Raw genomic sequence first — 21,646 nt, forward strand, 5'->3', positions numbered from 1 at the left:
AATTACTTGTAAAGGTGATTGATGGCGTAATAGGGGAAAATTACATACTTCAATTAAGACAACATATGTGGTTATACTTTTCATCTTAACATGAAATGTTGAACACTTGAATCGTTGTACGAAATACATCAATAAAAGTGGCTTTTTTAATAAACGAATGTTAACAGTGTCTAGTTGTAGGTGAAATATTATTATTTTATATTTTTGATACACAATGAACCATCAACAAAGGGCAATTTTTTTAAATCGTCATTACTCGTGAATATACTAATTCAATAACGAGAACAAATCATTAATAATTGTCTTAACATAAAATAAATATAATTTGAATTTACAGCACAAATAGTTGAAAGTTGCGCAGAGATTGTTCCAGTTCATTATTGAGAATAATTAACAATGGATGAAATAGAACCAAATTATTATAACAATTAGCATCGATACGAAGACTAAACATTATCGTGTTAGTGCAATTAAACCACAGGTGCTGAAGTAATTTTTACGCGATCTTCGGAAGGTGTTGTCGTTCATTCAATATTGCCGTTCGTGAATGTTGTTTGAAAAAAAGCAAAAAAAAAAAAAATAAAAAGAAGAAATTAAATAGCGGTCGGCAAACGTTGATAGGTCGAAACCAACATATGATACCGTTATACGCAGGAGCGACGTGAAGGAGGGGCAAAAGTTTTAGATTCGGCGTAAATGCATGCCTCGCGTCGTGCAGCAAGCGCAACATTGAGAGCAGTCTGGACAAAACGAGGAGTGACGAGCCTCGACGAAGGCCCGCTCCGATCCTCCTCCCAACAGTGCATTATATTGTTTGAGTTGTTCGCAGCGCTCGCACCCTTCGCAAAGATAATAATAATAATAATAATCGGGTGTAATTGATAGAGCTACACATTAACGAGCGGCCATCGTCCCACTCGCTCCGCTTGGAGATAGTATCGGTCCTTTGAAAAACAACGTCGGACATCAGTATGTTGAGGAAAGGAGTCCAGACGATTTTGGCTTCGCGTTTTCGAGGTTTGTCCTTTTAAAAAAAAATCACAACATTTTCGTCTGTTTATGTGTGTAAACAAGGCCAAAAGCTCTTGTCTCGAAGCTTGCAAATATTGATTTTTCACGCGCTCTCCTGTACTCCCTCCCTCTCGGCAGAAAGCTCCATGTCCTGGCAATCAGCTGTAATGCAACACGCGCGCATTCTAACGATGGAAAATGTGATTTTCCTTCCGAAAAATGTTATTTTTTTATTTTTAACAATTTGTCAATAAATTAATAAATTACATTCGTAACTTCTGAACTGTAACATTCATTAAGGTTTAAGTAAAAGAAAGCAGAGAGATTCTTGAAAATGCAAATGTAATGATTGAATCGACAAAAATGCACTGCTGCTGGATACTTGTAATAGAGTCACCGGTGAATTCGAAGTATTAAAAAAGTAAAAGCAAGGTCAAGACCATTTGAATGACAACGAACGAAATTCAGAAAAAAATATACGACGCTCAGGCTTCTACTACATACAAACTATGTTGGCATATATACGACAGATTGAAGAGCTCCGTTGACCATACCTAGTTTCATTCGCTTTATATCGCGTCCAATTGCTCGTAACGAGGGTCAGTTTAAACCAATCGTTCAATTTACATTGCAGTGTCGCACACTGGGGAAGATCACACCAACACTGACTACTGTATGGCATGCGCCTCTATGTATTTTAAAATCTCAGTTCGTTATCAAGGCAAAAAAATATATATCTCCATTCACTTTGGTTTATCGTACTAAAATCGAGAATCGCTGGCCTTTGTTGGCTCGAATCATTTATTTCGCATGAAAGACACGCTCGATCGGTACATGTAAATCTGGCAGCTTAAAACTACGTTTTAAAATTTAGATAAATATACTTGTGTAATCAGCAGTATCTGCCGAGAGTATTTAAATATTTACTTTTAATTCAAATGTTAACTTACATGCATTTTACGTAAACAATACAGACGCGATTCAATACGAGAGCAATAAAACTCGCTATTCGATATTCATATTAAAATGATATTGGCTAAGTCTTAATAGCTTGAAATTCAAGCTGTGAGAGCTAAATCTATCGTATGATTATTACAAGTTAGCTACAAATAACTTTGAGGAACAGCATTTCTGGATAAATTTAGAAAATAAAATATGCATAAATTAATTTTATTTAAATAAGCCAGGATGTTTGAAAGTCGCGAAAAATATGTTAATAGCCTGGAAGTATAATTTCAAAATTATACTCATACTAATATATTTTTCGACATTTTGGCAAAATTTTTTAACAAATTCCTTAACGCTTCCGCAACAGAGGTTCCAAACAATTTTCTAACATGTTTACACAATTTTTTTCGCGAGATTGGCTACAGAGCTATTTATACAATTAAGAAGCTCGATAAAAATATTGATAATGAGTATAAATGAGTAAAAAGATTTTGCAACAGCAGCAGGGAGAAGGAGACCATCGGCAAAAAGATGTATGGCGAGTCTGGCGCATGCCGTGGCGCCGGAAGAGCCGTCGGGCCCGTCGGTGCACTGCAGCATACCCGGGCCTCAGTCGCAGCAACTTTACCGGGAGCTCAACGACATCCAGCAGGCCGGTTCGGTTCAGCTGTTCGCCGATTACGAAAAGTCGGCCGGCAACTACTTGGCCGACGTGGACGGCAACCTGCTGCTCGACGTCTACATGCAGATCTCGTCGATGCCCTTGGGCTACAATCATCCGGCCATGCTGAAGGCGCTCACCGATCCACACAATCAAGTACGCACACAGCCGATTGCAAAATTAATTTCCACATAGCTCCTCGATCGATGCGAGCAATTTCTAACATTTAAGAATCGTAAAAATTTCCTCGACAGAAAATGATCGCTAACAGGCCGGCCCTTGGCGTTTTTCCGAATCGAGACTGGCCTGAGAAACTCAAGAGCATTTTGCTGCGCAAAGGGGTGCGTATAGAAAAATTGCAACACTTGAACTAATTCATATACACTTGTAATTTTATTCTCGTTCCACTTCAAAGGTAGCCCCACCTGGTTTCTCGCATATAACTACCATGATGTGCGGTTCGTGCTCCAACGAGAACAGCTTTAAGAATATCTTTTTGTGGTACGCTGAAAAACAAAGGCACGGCGCACCGTTTTCCAAGCAAGAAATGGAGTCTTGCATGGTGAACCAAGCTCCCGGCTCGCCTCGCTACTCCATCATGTCCTTCGAAGGTACGCACAATGTATCCAGGGCGAGTCCTTGAGCCGCCTCCTCCTCTGACCGCGACGAAGAAAAGCACTGCGGCGATGCTCACACCGCGATACTATTGGCGTTTCAGGTGCTTTTCACGGCAGGACCTTGGGCTCTCTGTCGACCACGCACAGCAAGTACATTCACAAAATCGACGTGCCCGCCTTCGACTGGCCGATCGCTCCGTTTCCGCGCTACAAGTATCCTCTCGAGAGCAACGAGCGAGAAAATCGACAGGAAGACGAGCGATGCTTGGCCAAAGTGCGTTTGCACCACCTATCGTTGAGATCGTAGCTGCGATGCTCGATCGATAACGATCTTGTCTGTTTTTTTTTTTTTGCAGGTCGACGAATTGTTTGTGCGCTACTCGAAAGAGAAAGAAATCCCGGTGGCCGGTGTCATCGTCGAGCCGATCCAAGCCGAAGGTGGCGACAATCACGCGTCGCCTGAATTCTTTCAGAAGCTCCAAAAACTCGTCAAAAAGGTTCGTGCGGCTATACTATATGGACTCGCGTATCGTGTGACTCTTACACTTCTGTCTTTGTGTCGTTAGCACGGGGCTGCCCTGTTGATCGACGAGGTCCAGACTGGTGGAGGCCCGACTGGAAAGATGTGGTGTCACGAGCACTTTGATCTTGAGAAGCCACCGCACGTAGTGACGTTCAGTAAAAAAATGCAACTCGGAGGATATTATCATATCGAAGAATTGAAGTGAGTAACTCGTATTTCCTCTATTCGACCATCAATTTTTCATTGATCTTCGTCTCTCTATTCTATGTCATCCGCGTGAGCAGACCAAAACAGTCTTATCGCGTTTTCAACACTTGGATGGGCGATCCAAGCAAATTGATACTCCTCGAGGCAGTCGTCGAAGTTATTTTACGAGAAAAATTGCTGGACCGAGTGACTCAAGTTGGCGATTACACGCTTGGTCAACTGAAGCAATTGGAAAATGAATTGTCCAGCTCCATTAATTCTTCTCGCGGCAGAGGAACTTTTATCGCTTTCAACTGCGCTAGTTCTGAGCTCAGGGATGCAACTATCAAGAAGTTACTCAAAAAAGGTATCGGTTCTTAACATTTCACAAATTATAACTTGAAAATTTACAAATTAGATGAAAGTTGGATTGTTTTTTTTTTTTTTTCGTCGTCGGTCAATCGAGCATCAAAAAAGTTATTTTTAAATGAGTTTTTGATGTAAAATTTTCTTTTAACTTATAGGTATTCAAGCTGGGGGTTGCGGTGACAAAGCAATTCGGCTACGTCCCGCACTCACTTTTACTCAACAGCACGCAGACATATTTCTTGACAGTTTACGTGCAGTACTCAAAGAATAAATAACTGTCTTTAAATTAAATATACCTATGTACTCTAGAATGTGATGAAAAGTCTTCCAATACAAAATAATATTGATAAATAAGATGAAAAGACTTCTTTGTTATTGTTCATTGGCATAAATAGATTTATAATATATATATTTAAAAATTATACGTATGTGTGTCTTAAACTTCGTTCCATAAATTGAAATAATTTTTTCATTCAAAATAAAAAATATATCAAGGAACACTGTTAAGTAGTACGTTCACTTTTGACAAAATCTGAAAAATGGTAATTTAAATTCTAAACTGAGACTTAAGCGTTCAGCACTGTAACAGTATTAACGATTTTTCTCTCTGTGATTCACTTTTTTCCGAGATCCCTGAAATCTGTAAGTAAATCGTCATGTTTGGGACTCTGAAACTGGACGATAAATCGTTTTGAAAATTGAACTTGACAAAAATCAGACGTATTTTTAAAATATTACGATTTTTTGTTTTTGTTTTTTCGTTCCTTTTCGAGATAAAAAATTGCAAAAGTTTTCAGTTGGAGAGAAAATAATTTTCTAAATGGTCCCTGATGCCCATTGGATCAAACTAAGCGTAGGGTGATTTATTATCTAGTAGAGCAAAAGCCTTTAAAAATTTTTTGCCAAGGATCTATAGCATTTGTAGGTGAAAAAGTCACCTTTTAAATAGATAAATTCATACGATCTGAAAAAATATGTTTTGTTTTGAAGAGCAGCAAACTAAAGTTCACGGTGCAAAAGCGAAAACTCAAAATGAATACTCTTGAATTAAATTATAATTAAAATACATGTTATGAACAAAATAAAATAATATATTTTTTATTTTCTGTTGATAATTTATTATTTAAAATTCGTTACGAGAAATCGTATTAAATATGTACAAAACTTATTAATATAAATTTATTCAATTTTATGAAATAAAAATTTAACACAGTTCTTTGTTAATTTTCATAATTTTTTCGTGAGAATTAATTAAAATCTTCAATTAAAACTTAATGTTACAATTACTGTGATAATTTTTTTATCAATATATTGAAATGGCGATATTGTGGCAATTGACTCATTTTTTTAATGTATTCTAATGTTTTAAACTGCAACAATTCGAAAAAAAATCATGTATAAAAATTTATCATTTCTATTTATTTACGTTATTTCTTGTTACTTTTATTAATAAAATCAAACTTACTTTTATTTTTGAGTCGCAGTTACCAAGTAATTTTGTGGAATCCCATAAATTTATGGCTAAATCTAATAACCATGGCTTCGTTAAATCAGCTCTTAAAATAATGCAAACAAAAATGTCATGCGCCAAAATAGAATGTTTGTCGGTTTGATCAGATGCACTCAAATATCCCAAATGATTCAATAATTCTTCCAAGACCTTTGAACTTATTTTATTTATTTCATTGATAAACTTTTCATCTGATCCATAGAGCTTATCATTGGAATCAACCTATTAAAATTTTTTTCAAATTAATATCTTTGAAGATGAAAAAAATCCGAATTGATTATAAAAAATATTCACTTTATTTATATGATAGGGGTAAACGTCTCTAGTTGAAATTGATAATAAATCTAATACTTTTAAATACAGATGTGATTTATATGTACTATTATCATCAAAATAACGTTGAACTACATTTAGGAGACCTCTTATTAGATATAAAACTCCATTGTCAGGATTATCCTGTAAAAATAAATTGAAATTATTCTATCTTATCGTTTCTTATTTCAAATTAAAAAAAGAAACTTGAAAACTTTTACCGGAATAACAAGCAATGTAGATAAAAAATTCGATATATATGAGTACAAGTATGGCTCCGAATTCATCTTGCAACCTTCAATATCCATGGTTTTCGGCATTTCCGAAATCATATTGATAGCCGCTTTGAAACATGCATCGGCTATTTCATACAATAAAAGTTTTAGTTTTTTGGGTAGCAGTATATTAACTTTATGAAAAACATACCTTGACCATAACATTGATTTAGTATAGCTACTTGACCTGACAATAAATAAAGTTTAAGTTTTGTATAGATTGACGTTACTGAAGGAATGGTAATGTAACAAAATGCAGCACAAGCTTGTACGAAAGAAGACGTTCTTCTTGTATGGTGTCCTTTAACAATTTTTCTAGTATCGATTGATAGTCTATTTGCACACTGAATTAAATGAATATTAAATTATTTATAAAATCGAAAAATCAATAATGATTTATTCAGATAATATTGAATAATTTACTTGAACTAATTGAATATGGACGACATCAAGATTCTGAAAAGCAGCTCTTGCTTCCACATAAAAATTCAATTGTTTTTCAAAATCTCGTCCATGATCTATTTTTTGGATAATATTGCATATCAAAAAACTAATTTGTTTCTTTTCATCTGCTACTGTGAGTGCACTGTGTTTAAATGAGAAATTTAGAGTACAGGTTATTAATATTAATTTATGTATAAATACAAGTTTATAATTGTCATAAATTATACCTGACTGAATCATGAATGATTCTTAGGATAAACATGATGGCATTTATAACTATTGGGTCTGTAATTGGATTACTTTGTTTACTCAGACCCTCAATAATATTTTTGCAGACATCAACTTTGATATTTTCCTTTTGAAAAAGATCTATCAGTGGTAAAAAATTATCCTAGAATAATGTAAACAAAAAAGTTAATTTTAAACTCATGGTTTGATAATGATTACTCACCATTGTAAGTAAAACATCGAAATCTTGAGTCGCATTGACTAACTTTTCTGTTATATTCTGTAATTGTGAATAAAAGTATTCAAAAGATCGATTTGGTCCAAGATGGTTTATAATCTCACCAAGAAACAAATTTATTTCAGTTGCCTATAGTAAAGTAAAAAGTTTCATTTGTCAAAGATTAATTTTAAGAATTAAATTACCAGACGAAAAATGTTTATTATATGCTATTAGTTATATAATATTTTATGATATCGATTACCATAATAAAAATAAACTATTGAAGAGTTATTTGAACTATAGTTACCGAAAAATTAATTGATGCAAATTGTATCCAAATTTCCATGACATGCATAAATCTTGTAGAATCTTTTAAATTTTTCATGTAATTCCAAACAATATTCAAAATATTTTGACTATCCTGTTTGGGAAGAGTTTTTTGTATTAAACATTCTCCCAAACTTCTATATAGATGATATTGAGGATAATCTAATTAACAGTACATAAATATTTAATTTATCTTAACATAAAAATTTAATGAAAGACTAGAAAATTGTATAATATACCATGATCTTGGCTCATTTCTATCAAATTTATGAATTCCATATACCGTGGAACTACATAGTTTGGTTTAAATGATGTTAAAATTGTATTTAACAATAATGCACTAAAATTTAAACAAATATTAGAGACCTATTATTAATAAAAAAAATCAGTATAAAATTTCCTTTACTTATTCTGTTGAGCTTTGCACTTGCTCAAGACTTCGTTTAAAAGATCTTCAGATGCAGTTGCAACCAATACTTGCAAAATCCAATCTAATGCTGGTGTATATAAATTTAAGTATAAATTTAGACAGACATTCTGTTTTGACACTTTACTTTTAATTAATGGCGAAAACAATTTTTTGTACGTAAATAAAAAGTCATAGAAATTTTCTTTTACAAAAGTAAAATCCGAAGTTTGCAATGAGAGACCTACTCTACATAAATAACATCGGGCATATATAGCTACTAATGGATCTCCAATTCCTCTGATCATTTTAGTGATTCGATTCAAAATTGTACTAAATTCGCTGTTCATTGAAACAATTAAATCAAAATTTGTGAAAATTTATTTTACAACTGTCATTTCAATTCAAATTTATTCCTTACCTTGTGGTTAAAAAGTTGTATGATTTCATTATGGCCATTTCTACATAAAGCCGAGGTACAAGTTCCCTGATTGAAGCAATCTTATAAAACCAATTTTGACAAGTTTCTTTAGCATTTTCTGAAACCATTTCAGGGGTGAAAAAAGTTGGTAAAGTTTTACTTTCCTGCCTGAAAATTAAAAATCAATTGTCATTGTTGAATTGGTTTTAATGGTTTTTAAATGAAAATGCTTAGTTTTAATACTTTGCTTTTTCTTTTAGTCTTTCATAAACTAATTTCCCAAATGTGTCTAAAATATCTGTTATCAAAACATATTTACTTGGATAAAATGATATAACTGATGTATCCACTAACAGTTTAGCACACTATAAGAATAATATTTAAAAATTGTTGTAAAAAAATCCATTAACAAGTAAGTATAAATGTACATTGATTTACCTGTATAACTATTTTTAGAGCCTTCACTCTCTGATCTGTATTCCAAGCTTTAACAAGTTCATTATTTAGCTGTTCAATGCGAGCTACATATTCTTGCTGTGTTAAACCATGCATTTGTCGAATGGAACCATCGTCAAAATTATCTAACTGTCCTAATCTGGTCTTAATTTTATCAATTGGTAACCCATTAGGTTGGACTTTCATTACAACTTTTTCTCCTCCTGGTAAAAAACTTGTAACCATAGATAATTTTTCTAATGTGGTATATTTATTCAAAACATTGATTTTACAAGAAGACCATGGTTCAATTAAATCACTTAGTTGATCTTTTATTTTTTTATTAGGTAACGATGAATTTGGTAAATAATCCCACTAAATTGAATACATTTGGAACCATTAATATTACTAATTAAATTGTATTTTTTTTTTGATAATTTTAAAAACTTAATAGCTACCTCATCTGCAGCAATTTTTGAAAGAGGATCCATTTCTTCTCTAACAAATTGAGTAAGAGGATCTAAACCATCAAGTGAAGAATGATTGACAAGAGGATCTCCTACAGAGCTAATATTTGGAGTTATTTGTGTAGGAGTTGGTGTTCTAGTTGAAGAATTTGTACCTGTTGCACTCCATATATTACCACGTTTTGAATTACATTGACCATCTATTGTCTAAAAATTGATGAAAAGAAATCAATAACAATAATTGAAAAAATTGAAAAATTAAAAAGAATAAGTGAAACTTAACATACCATCACAGTGACAGGTTTTAGTGGATGATCATAAACTTCCTCAAATTCAAAATAGTTTTTGACGTTAAAATTAGTTGAACAAGAAAACCTGTAAAAATTTCATAAAAGTAATAAATTAAAAACTGATTTAGCAGACTATTTAGTGTAAAATAGATTATAAAACTTATGAATGCATTTTATTACCACTGAATAGGTTTCATTTTGCAAAGCACAGCCTCTTATTCCACTAGAAATAAATTAAATTCTGTTAAACTATCAATATTGGCCTGTTAATAGGTACTAGTTATATCGAAGATAAATAATTGTTTGACTTCGTTGCAGGGCAAAAACACATATTTTTGACGGGCACAAGCACAACAGAATTTAAACTCGAACATGTCATGTGTACTGCTTGTTGTTGGACAAAACTTGTAGTTATATTTTACAATGAAATTTCACTGTGCACGCAGTAAATGCGCATAACGGTATTTTATGTCAGTATGAAATTAAATATTATTCAGTTAACACATCATAGTCATTTTACCCAATACAGTTGCAAAAATGTATAATAATTTTATTATTTTTTCGAATTATTAAACACGTACGATATGATTATGAATGATAAAGCACCATTTAGTAACTGAGTATCTATGGTATGCACAATCGGCGGAAGTGTGAAGGTATCCTGCAATAAAACTGCAACTATTGTTTGTACATCACTATCGCCCAATTTATTACAAAACCTACAGGAATGTTTAAATAAACTGTTATATATTTGAAAAATTTAAATAATTGATTATTTTGTATAAATAAAAGCACGATTAGTTCGAGTGGATAATTATTTTTCATCAATGTGATATATGATACAATAAATGTAAATACTGCATTTTGATATTATTTGCCTATGTAGACAGCTCTTGGTAGAGTAGCGATGTATGGCAACCATATATTTGTGCCATGTATTATTTGCGCAAATAAATTACAACTCCCCAAAAAATTAACTGTTATTTAGAATATGTACGCAGAAATTTTGCTAGCGAATTAAATGCTTACTGTTGACAGTATAATATTTACATATGATCCACTATCAATTATTTCAAACACTGTAAAAAAATGTTTACATACTTGTTTGATCTATATTTATGTGAAATTGTATCAATCCTTTGAAATTGTTGAAAAATGTTATTAAATAAAAGAATTAATGTTAAGCATTTTTACGTTTTCATAATATGTTTCAGCGAGACATATTAAAATGTCAAATTTTCACGCATTTCGCCAAACTCCGTCAAACTTTTATTCTGCTCTTAATCTCGTCTCCCGCCGTTTTGCAAATTTTCATCATTCACTGCTACAAGACACAAATGCGATATTTAAGTATAGGTAAATGTATCTAATCACTACGGTATTATTGTAAGTGAGGCAATAGACGTGTAACTGAAAGAGTGACTGTCATCGTATATACCAAAGAGCGAATAGCAAGATCTGAAAGTTTGAGACTTGACTTGCTCGTTCAGGGACAAACGAAGACTGTTCAAGCGTGTTGCAGAAAGTGTCGTATCCTAATACTTTTTTACTTGTGTCTTCGGATTCAATTCGAAAAAAAAACATTCTCTAACGACAGGTCGCTTATCATCAAAAAGACTTCTGCAAGTTTAAACAAAGTGAGTTTCATGATGTCATCTGTTGACGATGTCTTTGAAAGTTGGGAAGAAATGGAAGAATCTGGGGTAAGTTTTCCTCAGCGATTCATCTGGTCGCGTAACATACTTAACCTCGCCTTTTATTTCTTCCCAACTTAATTATTTTATTTATTTTTATCTTTTCTTAATCTGTGAGTACGAAATTTTTTTATTTACTGTGGTTACCACTTGAAAATTTAATATTTCTGTTGAATTTCCTTCTATAAATATTATTTCTTCAGGTACTAGATAAAAAACTTCAAGTAATGAATCTAAATCCTGTCAATGGGCTTGAGGATAGAAGGTGAATTTTTATTTAATAATTATTTTTTCTTACTTTAGGATTTTAAATTAAAATGTGTTTTGCAGTAGCCATAATAGTTCGGACTCAAAAATTATCATCTCCGGAAATGATTCTGGGAGAGTTCAGTCTCAGTTCCCTTCAAAGACTATTGTCAAAATACTGAAGAGACCTGAAAGAAATCCACAAGATGATGTCTCACCAATAAATGGTGATAAACCAAAGCAACCAATCAAGTCTTTGAAACAGGTTTTTATATACATTTTTTCTATATGAAATTTTTTATAGTTATTTTTGAAAGCTAATTAAAAACTATTTCAGAGAGAACAAGAATATGCAGAAGCAAGAAAACGAATATTAGGTGAAGAAAAAAGCCCAGAAGAAAATGCTTCAGCAGATATTAATAGGATTCAAGCAAAAGCATTAGTACAGAATAATTATAGTAATCCTAATGTCATGAGAACGCCAACAGGACCAGATGGAACTAAAGGCTTTCATGTGCGCCGGTAGCATGTACCAAGTTTTTCAATTGCAATACACATAAAACTTTTTTCTTAACAATGAAAAATTAAGAAAAAGGATAGCTATGAAGTCCTAAACATTTTTTACTTAGGACACAAGCTTTGGATAATCTAAAGCTTGTCACTTCTTGGTTGAAGTGATATGACAAATGCTTCCCATGGAAAATCTATATGGGGTAGGCATAAAAATGACAATATCTCCACACAGTATAAGAGTTGAAGCTCCCATGACTGTATTGCTGCTATTTGTCAGAATAATTATTGACATTTATTATTACAAATTTTCAGTGTAAAAATGAATTGATTTTTATTTTGATTCATTTTTATATCTGCTTGGTCTATTTAATTACTGTTACATATAATTATTTAATAATGAAGAATAAAGAAAAATAAGAAATTATGAATTGAATACACAAAAATAGAATTTATTACAAAACTTAACAGAATAATTGTTTCTATCCCAATAATCTTACCCAGATAGATGAGTGGATGTGTACATAAAAGTGTAGTCAAATTTCCAAGAGTGTATATGTCTAGTACACAAATCTATTTATGTCTGTATAAATATTTATTTTAATAGTTTACAATAGAACTTTAAAATTGTGCAATATTTACTTATTAGATAACTTTACCTTATAAATTATAAGTTCAAAATAAACAAATTTTATCAACTAAAAATCAGTTAAACTGAATTATGTAAACAATTGTAGTAACTTGAGCTAAACATTAATCTTCATTCAAAATTAAACTCAAAGAGTTGAAACACTTCTGAGGATAAAATAATAATATTTTAATAAGTAAAATCTATTTACCATTGGTTATAGTTATTTAAATAAGTAAAATTTATTATTTATTTTCAATTATTTAATACTACATAATATAAAATATTCAATTTTTACAACATTCATGTAATTTATGCAATTTTAATAACTCTTCTTTAACAAAACTTTTATCACATGCTTCACATACAAATTTTAGGCCAGTTAACGATTTAGCATTTGAAGGTTTTGGAATTTTCCTTCTTTTACACTGGTCAGCATCTTTTTCTTTACGTGAATAGGTATCACATATAACTATAACTTCATCATCTTCTTTCAAATTACTTGAAAACTTGGAACTGCGTAATTTAAGATTATCACTTTTATTGACTACTTTTGAAGACGTTTCCTTTAATTGCGAGCACAACTTTGACTTATCGAGAGATCTTGTTGACTCACAACTATTTTCTATGCTCTCAGATGTTTTTGTTAAATTTTGTTTGTAAGAATTTACTAAATAATCACAATTGTCTAATCTAACGCATATAGTATCTGCAGATGGACTTAACTTAGTTTTTACTTTATCTACAGATTTTACTAATGATGAATTGCTTAGAATAGATCGGTTGTTTTTCAACCTTGATTTCAAATTGAAAGACTTCTTATTTTTTGATATTTTTACATCAGGTGATCTAGTTTTTCTTGGTCTTAAACTAACTCCTGAATTTTCTGATGTGGAACTATTAGTTGAATTGTTTATTTTTGAATTTGAGTCATACTGTTTAGTTTTATTTGTTGGTATTGTAATGCAGTGATTTTCTTTTGAATTATTTTTAGTTAACTTAGATACTTGGGATGGAGTACAAGTACAGCGACAACGAGAACATGATACAATAGGACTTATTTTATGTGAATCTTGTGTTGTAGAGACAGGAAATACCAATTGATCTAATTTAATTCGATTAACTTTTTTTGAAGAATTTTCAGGATCATTATTTTCATGAGATGTAGCTTTAACTTTGAAAGGAACCATTTTTACCATCGTAATGGTTTCTTTTTTAGGGCTAGTCTTCATCCATGACAATTGACTTTTAAAATCTTCATCAGTTTTAGTGCAAAGTTGATAGAAAGCATAAAAATGTTCTAACTTGAGACAACATGGGGGGCATAATTTTTTTGGTAGTACATCACTATTATGCACCTACAAAATTACAATTTGAAATTTAATACTTATTTTGAAGTTTTAACATGCTAAGATAAATTTTAATTGTAATAAAAGGGCCATAGGTATTGTTGAATTTTATTTTGAATCTATAATGACAATTGTATTTATCTTATTAATAATTGCAATTTGTTATTATACTATCAAAATAAAACTCAATAGACAAGGTAAAAATACTTACCCAAATAGGTAAAATAGTATTCATTATGTCCTTATAATTTGTAGATGAATTATAAATATCAATTGGTTCTCCAGGAATTTTTCCACATATTCTACATTTAAGACTGTCTTCCAGAGTCTCCATAACTATACAAATAATCAAAGGACAAAAAACTTTGAATTTAAAATCCAGAACTATTATATTGAATAAATTAAATGACTAGTGTTTACTTCTCTGTTTGAATAATGTGAAGTTCAAAATTTCGAAGTTGTCTAAAGGTAAAAATGAAACAGTAATTCAGCTTTCTATGGGTTTGAAGTTTTTATTTAGTTCTTGACGTAATGTGTATTAAAATTTAATTATTTGTTGCATGTACTCATTTCGTTCTAACTGATTTTGATAAAAAATGAATATGTACTCAAGATTCACTTTAAAATATATACACGTAACTACTTTGAAATCTCCGACTCAAAAGTAATACTTTTTATGGACCGAAAATAGATGTTGCAGGGTTGAAGGTGTTATGGTGTTCGACAGTTCACAATTTACTAAAATAAAAGCAGTCTCGAATTGATGTCAGTTAATTCCGAAGCGTCTAGTGCAACTTTCCAATCCAATCTTAAAACACCTTTCCTCAACAACCGTTAACCTGTCCCTACTCGCTTCCTACCTCCAATTCTCCAAAGCACTCAAGGTGTATAGTCTAGTCTAGCTAGTACCCATACATATAAGAGCACTGGCATTCAATATACGTACTATCACTTCAAAATGAATGAACAGAATGAGAGTACAGAATACAGATGGTTAAAATTTGATATTAATATTAAGACACATGAACAATTCGAGTTTTAACCTAAGCCACCAGGGTGAGCAATTGACATTATTTTGTTTTATTCTCAAAAATAAATGACGTACACCCAAGAAATTGTATAATTAATCTTCCTATAGCCAAAACATAACATGTTCAGATAGATTGAATTAACACGCTAGTTTCTGACCGCCTCGTAATGGTCAGTCACTGAATTAAAAACATCTATCAAGTTTTATAAATGCAAACAGGTTTAATAACTAATGATTTTTATAAATGGTGAGTCATAATTCATAACATAATAACATCGATAAAAATCATTAATGCCCGACAACTAAACTATTAATAATTTTGTATTATATTTCTGTGTTTAAAATTCTAATCAATTTCCCGCGCGGTAAATATACTCATTAAGAATATAAAAAAGTTCTTTACTCAATGGTATAGTTAAATAAAAAAGTTGCGTTCTGTTAGTCGCCTATCCAAAGCAACCAAAGTGTATAATAAACTTTTTTTAAGAGACCGAAAACTAGACGATGTTACCTAATAATGTTATATGGCATATTTAAGAAAATACCTACAAATTTGGATCTTTTGGATACTCTAAAATAGTCAAAAAATCGATCGCTATAAAGTGCCGATTCATGATCTCAATTGAAAAAATAAATGGTAAAAATTAGTGATGAAAAGAAGAATTCATTATTATTAATTATCAAAGGACTATAAATATTATTCAAGATTGCATTTTGTATAGATACATACAAGAATAATATTTGAATTCTGCGAGTTGGTGCTGGTCATCGGTCAATTCTTTTTCAAAATCAAACGTAAATATGAATAACTGTTGAGTCGCTACCCTCATGACCGTTGTACGCGGTAAAGGTCACCCAATGCTATACTGTTTTCAATTTTCTGCCCCATAAGAAGAGGCATAAAAATATATCTAACGTGTACGAATCGCATTGCTCATTGTGTATTGCAAAGCTACTGATACGAATGTCGCACAAGTCTAGGACTCGCGCACGTGATGTAGGAGGGGGAAGCGAAACGGCACGCGGACGCGCCAGTGTATGTTCGCTCGCAACTCGCACAGCACGAGTGGACTTCTGAGCGCGCGCCTCGTTAGTCGCAGCAGTGATTTTTGTATTGACGTGTGCCGAACAAACGCCGGTCGAAGCTCGATCGTTTACTTCAGTCGAGAACCCCAGTGCACTCGCTACAGTCTTCGTCCTGATATAATACTGACTTGTAAGTTCAAACTTTTACTATCATTGCAGTTTATTTTCAACTATCAAAATTCGACACCTAATCGCGCATTTTAAAAATATAAAGTTTAACAAAGGATTTCACGTCTCAAATTCGCTTGACGTAAGAAAAGTTGTCTTTCTTCTCTGCTCGGTACTCGATTCAAAGCAATTCACTTGTTTTTTTAGCAATTATTTCTTTGGTGAACCTATTGTGAATCATTTTTTCTAATCAAACCCATATTCAGAAATGTCGACTTTCAAAATCGTTGCTCAGTTCGTGTGGTCCATTGCTTTACTTTGAGATCGATCTCATTTTTGTGATTACCACTGCAGACATCTTAATATATCCTTTTCAATTACACTCTTTGTTTTAAACTGCTTAGTGTTTTTGCGCGAAACGTTACAAGAAGATTCATTGGAACTAAATATTTTGTGACGATAAGAATCCGTCGATGTTTGCATCTCCATGTAATTAAGGAATTAAGGAATGGTGTTTATAATATATAGATACACAGAGCAACATATTTCCCGATTATTCCGATAGTTGTTCGCCATTTTCCCAAGTATTTTGTATAACTGTGTATTTATGACACGGTCCTCGATAGTGTTTTAAGAGCCGAGAAGAAGCGGTTTCCGGGAATTTCGACTGTCGAATGTTGCTTTGTTATTGAGTTCGCATCGACAAACTTTGCCGTTTTATTCTGCGGGTACTCTTTCAAAATCTTATTGTTCTGATTAATTCAATATCTTTTTAACGATTCAATCGATTTTCTCGTTTTTCAAGTAATATTTTTGTCATATTTCCTAGTAATTTTTTTTTAATTTACTCCTTGTTACAAGACGCAAATTAGCTCGTGATCGTAAGATTTACTTCAAATTTACTTCACAACAAATGCTGAAAAAATACGACATTTTGAAGTATCTGTGTAAGATAAATTAAAAGTGCACTATACCTTAGAGCATGACCCTATAACTTTTTAAACTTGACTAGTTAAATGAAGAAAATTCTATGGTTTAATATTAACAAACATTCCAACCCTATAGTCTAAGATTTGTACAATACATGTTTCTTTTAATTTATTGTTCTGTTATTTAATCTTTATAATGTTGTTCAGGACTAGAGAAAGGTATTGTATCATAACATTTTGAAATAAACAAAGGTATAAATAATTGTTTCCATAAGAAACTCACTATTATCTTTGAAATATATTAAAGCTTTATTAAACTACTTAGTTTTAAAAAAATATTAATTGTCAAAATCTTTTACAGTTGACAAGTTCACAGCTCAAAATGGCTGAAGGAGGAAGAGGACTCGGAAGAGGGAATCTCTTAAACCTTTTAAAGAAAAAAAAATTAGAAGAACAAAAAGCAAAAGAAGAAGAAGCAAAAGAACAGGAAAAATTAGAGGAAGAAAAAAAATCACTACAACAAGGAAGTGAAGAAAGTCCTAAGGTTTTTGTTTCACGAAGTTTAGGCAGAGGTGGATTGCTAGAAAAACTTAAAAAAAGAGCTACAACTTCTGATTCCGATTCATCTCCCGTTGCGTCTACTACAGCCTCGTTAACATCCACCGCAACAATTTCTACATCAACAATTGCTCAAGGCAGAGGCTCTATTGCACTGGGTTTAAAAAAGAAGTTAGATAATCATGATTATTTTTAAATTTTATTGCATTTAATTTAGAACAATCAAGTTAATTTTTAACAAAATATCTCATGCAATTGTAATTATTACTTTTCAGAACTTCTTTAGAAACATCAGGTGAAACAAGTGGCGTTTTAGGAAAACTATCCTCTTTATCTATGGAAGAATCTGCTGCTTCAGAACCAGAAGTAGTTTCTCGCCATGGAGAGTCAGGAAAAAAGTCTGTATTGACTAATATTAAAACATTTGTTTCTTATAAATAAAATTGTTTTTTTTAATTAATTTCAGAATTCCACTTTCGGCAAACTTTATAGATGTCAAAGTCGATAAGAGCAAAGGCATGTTTCAGTATGAAGTGAAGTTTTCTCCAGATATTGACTCACGGAATCTTAGGTTTAAACTTTTAAACCAGCATACCAATGAATTAGGCAATGTGAAAACATTTGATGGAGCCTTACTATATCTACCAGTGAAATTACCAGAAGATGTAAGATTTAATATTCTCACCTTTTTATTTATCTTATTAATAATTTTCATTTTTTTCAGATTACCTTACTTAATTCCATTCATCCTATTGATAATTCTACGGTTGCTTTGAAAATTATATTCAAACAAAAACAAGCTATGAAAGATAATATTTCATTTTTCAACACTTTAATGAATCGGGTAATGGAAGCCTTAACTTTAGTACGGATAGGCAGGAATGTTTTCCATCCTGAAGCAGCTCATCAAGTCCCACAGCATCGTCTTGAAGTTTGGCCTGGATATATCACATCAATTAATGAATTTGAAGGTGGATTAAAACTTAATTTAGATGCTATTCATAGAGTTATGAGATTAGACACTGTAAGAGATTTAATGTTAGTATCCTAATAATTACTCCATTACTCAATACTTTCCTTGTTAGCAATATTTTATTAATGATTGCATTGCAGGACTGACATGTACAAAAGAAATCCCAATGATTTTAAGAAAGCTGTTGCAAATGAAATGATTGGAGCTTCTGTTCTTACTCGTTACAACAACAGAACTTATAAAATTGATGATATCGATTGGAGCAGTAATCCTACTTTGAAGTTTCAAAAAGGAGAACAAGAAATGTCTTTAGTAGATTATTATAAACAACATTACAATATTGAAATTAAAGACTTGAAACAACCACTGTTAGTTCACAGAGCTAAAGAAAAAGCTCAAAATGGGGAGGTGAGAACAGCTTTTGTTGTTGATTTTCATTTATACTGTAATGAGATTTTAATTTGATTCTGTTATTTTACTTTCAGACTGTTGAGAGGATTTGTTTATTAATTCCAGAACTTTGCTTTTTGGCTGGGATGACTGACAGCATAAGAAATGATTTTACTATTACAAAAGATTTATCGAATATAACTAAAGTGTCTCCTGATCACAGAAGACAGATTATAAAAAAATTTATTGAACAGGTGAATGGAAATGAAAATGTAAAGAAAATATTATCTAATTGGGGACTGGAATTAGAGAGTAACATAATAGACTTTCAAGGAAGAGTGTTAGAGTCGGAGGAAATAATGTTTGGAAATAATTATTCAACAAGATCTGATAATGCTGATTGGGGCAAAGCAGCCACTAGTAGTAAAGTTTTGAGAACAGTAGGTTTTTAATTAATTTCAATTTTATTGCATTTTTAATGTATATTTTTCTTTACTACTTATTACATTTTCAGCCTAACATGCAAAAATGGGCCATTATATGTACCCAACGAAACAAAAGAAACTGTGATGATTTTGTTGAAACTCTAAAAGGAATTTGTCAAAAAATAAATATCAGAATAGGAGAGCCTATTACAAATTTCCTTCGAGATGATAATTTAGAAACTTATGTTTCTAAACTTCGTGAAATACTTAGCAAAAATACTCTTGAGATGGTTGTTATCATTTTTCCTACTATGCGTCAAGACAAATACTCCGCAGTCAAAAAGTATAGTATACATTTTATTCATTCTATCTAAACTTGTTTCTGCAGTTGTAAAGTGTACTTTTTTAAAGGATATGTTGTGTTGAACTACCTGTGCCATCGCAAGTCATCATATCTAGAACCATTTCAAAACCTGATAAGTTGAGAAGTGTTGTAGCAAAAATTGCCCTACAAATGAACTGTAAACTAGGTGGAGCTTTATGGGCCTTGAAGAACCCATTTGTAAGTAACATTAATTTTGTATTTATTTTGTAAACATTTTTCATAATTTACATATTGTTTTTAGGCAAATGCTATGATTTGTGGAATTGATGTACATCATGCAGGAATTGGTCATGGTTCCAGAGGTAGTGTTGCTGCTTTTGTAGCAAGTTTAGATCGTTTGTTAACCACTTGGCATAGCAGAGTCTGCATGCAAGGACAAAATCAAGAACTTATTGATTTACTGAAGCAATGTTTACTATCATCAATAAAAGTATACAAAGAAGTAAGTTTTTATTGTTTTATTTTACTTGTTATTTGTTATACTATTTTGGTAAAAATTGGTAATTATAAAACTCTAAACCTCAAAGGGGATCAAAATTTATTGCTAGTGTTGCTACACTGGTTTTTTTAATTGTTCAAAAACAAAGATGAAATTTTAGACCACATGTTGGATATTATTGCAGATAACAAGCTTCTTTACTTTTTATTTTTATTATCATTTTTTTACTGAGTCTTAGCATATATTTTAACACAATGAAATATTGTATTTTCAAAGCGTAATGGGCAGTTTCCTGATAAAATATTTATTTATCGTGATGGAGTTGGAGATGGTCAATTAGACATGGTTATGAGATATGAAGTGAAACAGTTTTTGCAAACTTGTTCCATGATTGATCCAGCCTATAAGCCAAAGTTAAGTGTCATCATTGTGCAAAAAAGAGTTAACACTCGTATATTTGAGAAGGTTGGTACATAAATTTTCTTTTCTTTAAAACTATATTTCCTTTTTAAATATAAAAACTATCTTATGTGCTATAGAAAAGAGGAGGAAATCTTGAAAATCCACCACCAGGAACCATGGTTGACACCAACATCACTCGACGCCACTTGTACGATTTTTATTTAGTACCACAGGTCGTTCGGCAAGGTACAGTGACACCAACACATTATATTGTTTTGCATGATGGAGCCGAAGTAAAAACTGACCATATGCAGCGATTTACTTTTAAACTATGTCATTTATACTATAATTGGCCAGGCACAATTAGAGTACCTGCACCTTGTCAGTATGCTCATAAGCTTGCATATTTAGTAGGTCAAAGTGTGAAATTAGAGCCACATGCTGATTTAAATAACTTGTTGTATTATTTGTAATGTCAATTTTTTTTTCATAAGTACTTGACTTAACAACATTTCATAAGTACTTGATGCATAAAAATTTCTTTTAAGTTAATTACGTCGTTTAATATTTTTCTCGTGGAGTGATTAATTTCCAAAACACGAAAGTTATATTTAAAAGTAAAAGACTAGATACTTTGTTTGTAAAACTAAGATTTACAAATTTGTTAATTGAAGAATTATAATGATATGTTTTATAACATATGGAATACTGCGTTTATTTCAAATAGATTAATTTGCAAAGAGACAAAGAGAAATATTCTGAATTTGAATAATTCTAAAAATAATTTCTCAAAAAAAGAAAAGAAAAAAAATTATCTGAAACAGTACTTTTTTGAGTTATTTTC

General features: G+C 31.6%; 5 protein-coding genes across 13 annotated transcripts; 3 read left to right on the forward strand and 2 right to left on the reverse strand.

Moving 5' to 3' along the window:
- The first annotated feature begins 469 nt into the window (after positions 1-469).
- Positions 470-5,079, forward strand: LOC106649779 (4-aminobutyrate aminotransferase, mitochondrial). 3 transcript variants are annotated; one of them, XM_014367387.2, is made up of 9 exons: positions 470-1,017; positions 2,448-2,776; positions 2,875-2,961; positions 3,036-3,231; positions 3,339-3,511; positions 3,594-3,734; positions 3,804-3,961; positions 4,045-4,313; positions 4,471-5,079. In XM_014367387.2, the coding sequence occupies exons 1-9, from the start codon at positions 972-974 to the stop codon at positions 4,584-4,586; spliced, it is 1,515 nt and encodes a 504-aa protein (XP_014222873.1). In that variant the 5' UTR covers positions 470-971; the 3' UTR covers positions 4,587-5,079. The 3 variants fall into 3 exon arrangements, with proteins under 3 accessions (XP_014222873.1, XP_014222874.1, XP_023317550.1); XM_014367388.2 differs by having other exon boundaries at positions 573-1,017; positions 2,460-2,776; XM_023461782.1 differs by having other exon boundaries at positions 574-1,017; positions 2,463-2,776.
- An 11-nt stretch (positions 5,080-5,090) lies between these two features.
- LOC106649883 (UPF0505 protein C16orf62 homolog) lies at positions 5,091-10,317 on the reverse strand. The gene is made up of 17 exons (XM_014367596.2): positions 9,831-10,317; positions 9,648-9,735; positions 9,352-9,567; positions 8,897-9,268; positions 8,702-8,823; positions 8,459-8,626; positions 8,038-8,379; positions 7,871-7,971; positions 7,612-7,793; positions 7,308-7,451; positions 7,084-7,247; positions 6,836-6,998; positions 6,564-6,756; positions 6,359-6,498; positions 6,120-6,281; positions 5,781-6,047; positions 5,091-5,685 (listed from the first exon to the last, which is right to left on the reverse strand). Exons 1-17 carry the CDS (start codon positions 9,845-9,847, stop codon positions 5,599-5,601), a joined length of 2,928 nt encoding a protein of 975 aa, XP_014223082.1. The 5' UTR covers positions 9,848-10,317; the 3' UTR covers positions 5,091-5,598.
- A 641-nt stretch (positions 10,318-10,958) lies between these two features.
- Positions 10,959-12,536, forward strand: LOC106649884 (SUZ domain-containing protein 1). Of its 6 annotated transcripts, none has more exons than XM_014367600.2 (4): positions 10,959-11,353; positions 11,548-11,609; positions 11,678-11,855; positions 11,928-12,536. In XM_014367600.2, exons 1-4 carry the CDS (start codon positions 11,297-11,299, stop codon positions 12,114-12,116), a joined length of 486 nt encoding a protein of 161 aa, XP_014223086.1. In that variant the 5' UTR covers positions 10,959-11,296; the 3' UTR covers positions 12,117-12,536. The 6 variants fall into 6 exon arrangements, with proteins under 6 accessions (XP_014223086.1, XP_014223085.1, XP_023317551.1 ...); XM_014367599.2 differs by having other exon boundaries at positions 10,973-11,353; positions 11,675-11,855; XM_023461783.1 differs by having other exon boundaries at positions 11,020-11,287.
- A 494-nt stretch (positions 12,537-13,030) lies between these two features.
- Positions 13,031-15,191, reverse strand: LOC106649731 (the record flags this gene model as incomplete). The annotated part of the gene is made up of 3 exons (XM_023461836.1): positions 14,498-15,191; positions 14,289-14,413; positions 13,031-14,086 (listed from the first exon to the last, which is right to left on the reverse strand). Coding segments are annotated over exons 2-3 (1,179 nt in total), but the record flags the coding sequence as incomplete, so codon positions are not given.
- Positions 15,192-15,275: 84 nt separating this feature from the next.
- Positions 15,276-21,620, forward strand: LOC106649839 (piwi-like protein Ago3). 2 transcript variants are annotated; one of them, XM_023461848.1, is made up of 12 exons: positions 15,276-15,354; positions 17,592-17,959; positions 18,064-18,186; positions 18,255-18,453; positions 18,513-18,826; positions 18,902-19,169; positions 19,247-19,591; positions 19,666-19,919; positions 19,988-20,138; positions 20,203-20,403; positions 20,677-20,865; positions 20,940-21,620. In XM_023461848.1, the coding sequence occupies exons 1-12, from the start codon at positions 15,352-15,354 to the stop codon at positions 21,273-21,275; spliced, it is 2,751 nt and encodes a 916-aa protein (XP_023317616.1). In that variant the 5' UTR covers positions 15,276-15,351; the 3' UTR covers positions 21,276-21,620. The 2 variants fall into 2 exon arrangements, with proteins under 2 accessions (XP_023317616.1, XP_014222980.1); XM_014367494.2 differs by lacking the exon at positions 15,276-15,354 and adding an exon at positions 16,134-16,323.
- Positions 21,621-21,646: the final 26 nt, after the last annotated feature.

Source organism: Trichogramma pretiosum, unplaced genomic scaffold, assembly GCF_000599845.2.
Source record: "Trichogramma pretiosum strain Unisexual culture from Peru unplaced genomic scaffold, Tpre_2.0 scaffold12, whole genome shotgun sequence".
Taxonomy (NCBI): Eukaryota; Metazoa; Arthropoda; class Insecta; order Hymenoptera; family Trichogrammatidae; genus Trichogramma; species Trichogramma pretiosum.

Coding starts and splice junctions, on each gene's coding strand:
- LOC106649779 (XM_014367387.2), top strand. CDS start 972: ATGTTGAGGAAAGGAGTCCAGACGATTTTGGCTTCGCGTTTTCGAG. Junction 1,018..2,447: donor TTTGGCTTCGCGTTTTCGAG/GTTTGTCCTTTT, acceptor ATGAGTAAAAAG/ATTTTGCAACAGCAGCAGGG. Junction 2,777..2,874: donor TCACCGATCCACACAATCAA/GTACGCACACAG, acceptor TTTCCTCGACAG/AAAATGATCGCTAACAGGCC.
- LOC106649883 (XM_014367596.2), bottom strand. Junction 9,269..9,351: donor CAAAAATTGCTGCAGATGAG/GTAGCTATTAAG, acceptor TATTCAATTTAG/TGGGATTATTTACCAAATTC. Junction 6,757..6,835: donor TCCATATTCAATTAGTTCAA/GTAAATTATTCA, acceptor CATTTAATTCAG/TGTGCAAATAGACTATCAAT.
- LOC106649884 (XM_014367599.2), top strand. CDS start 11,297: ATGATGTCATCTGTTGACGATGTCTTTGAAAGTTGGGAAGAAATGGAA. Junction 11,610..11,674: donor AATGGGCTTGAGGATAGAAG/GTGAATTTTTAT, acceptor TGTGTTTTGCAG/TAGCCATAATAGTTCGGACT. Junction 11,856..11,927: donor CAATCAAGTCTTTGAAACAG/GTTTTTATATAC, acceptor AAACTATTTCAG/AGAGAACAAGAATATGCAGA.
- LOC106649839 (XM_023461848.1), top strand. Junction 19,920..19,987: donor AAATACTCCGCAGTCAAAAA/GTATAGTATACA, acceptor ACTTTTTTAAAG/GATATGTTGTGTTGAACTAC. Junction 20,404..20,676: donor CAATAAAAGTATACAAAGAA/GTAAGTTTTTAT, acceptor GTATTTTCAAAG/CGTAATGGGCAGTTTCCTGA.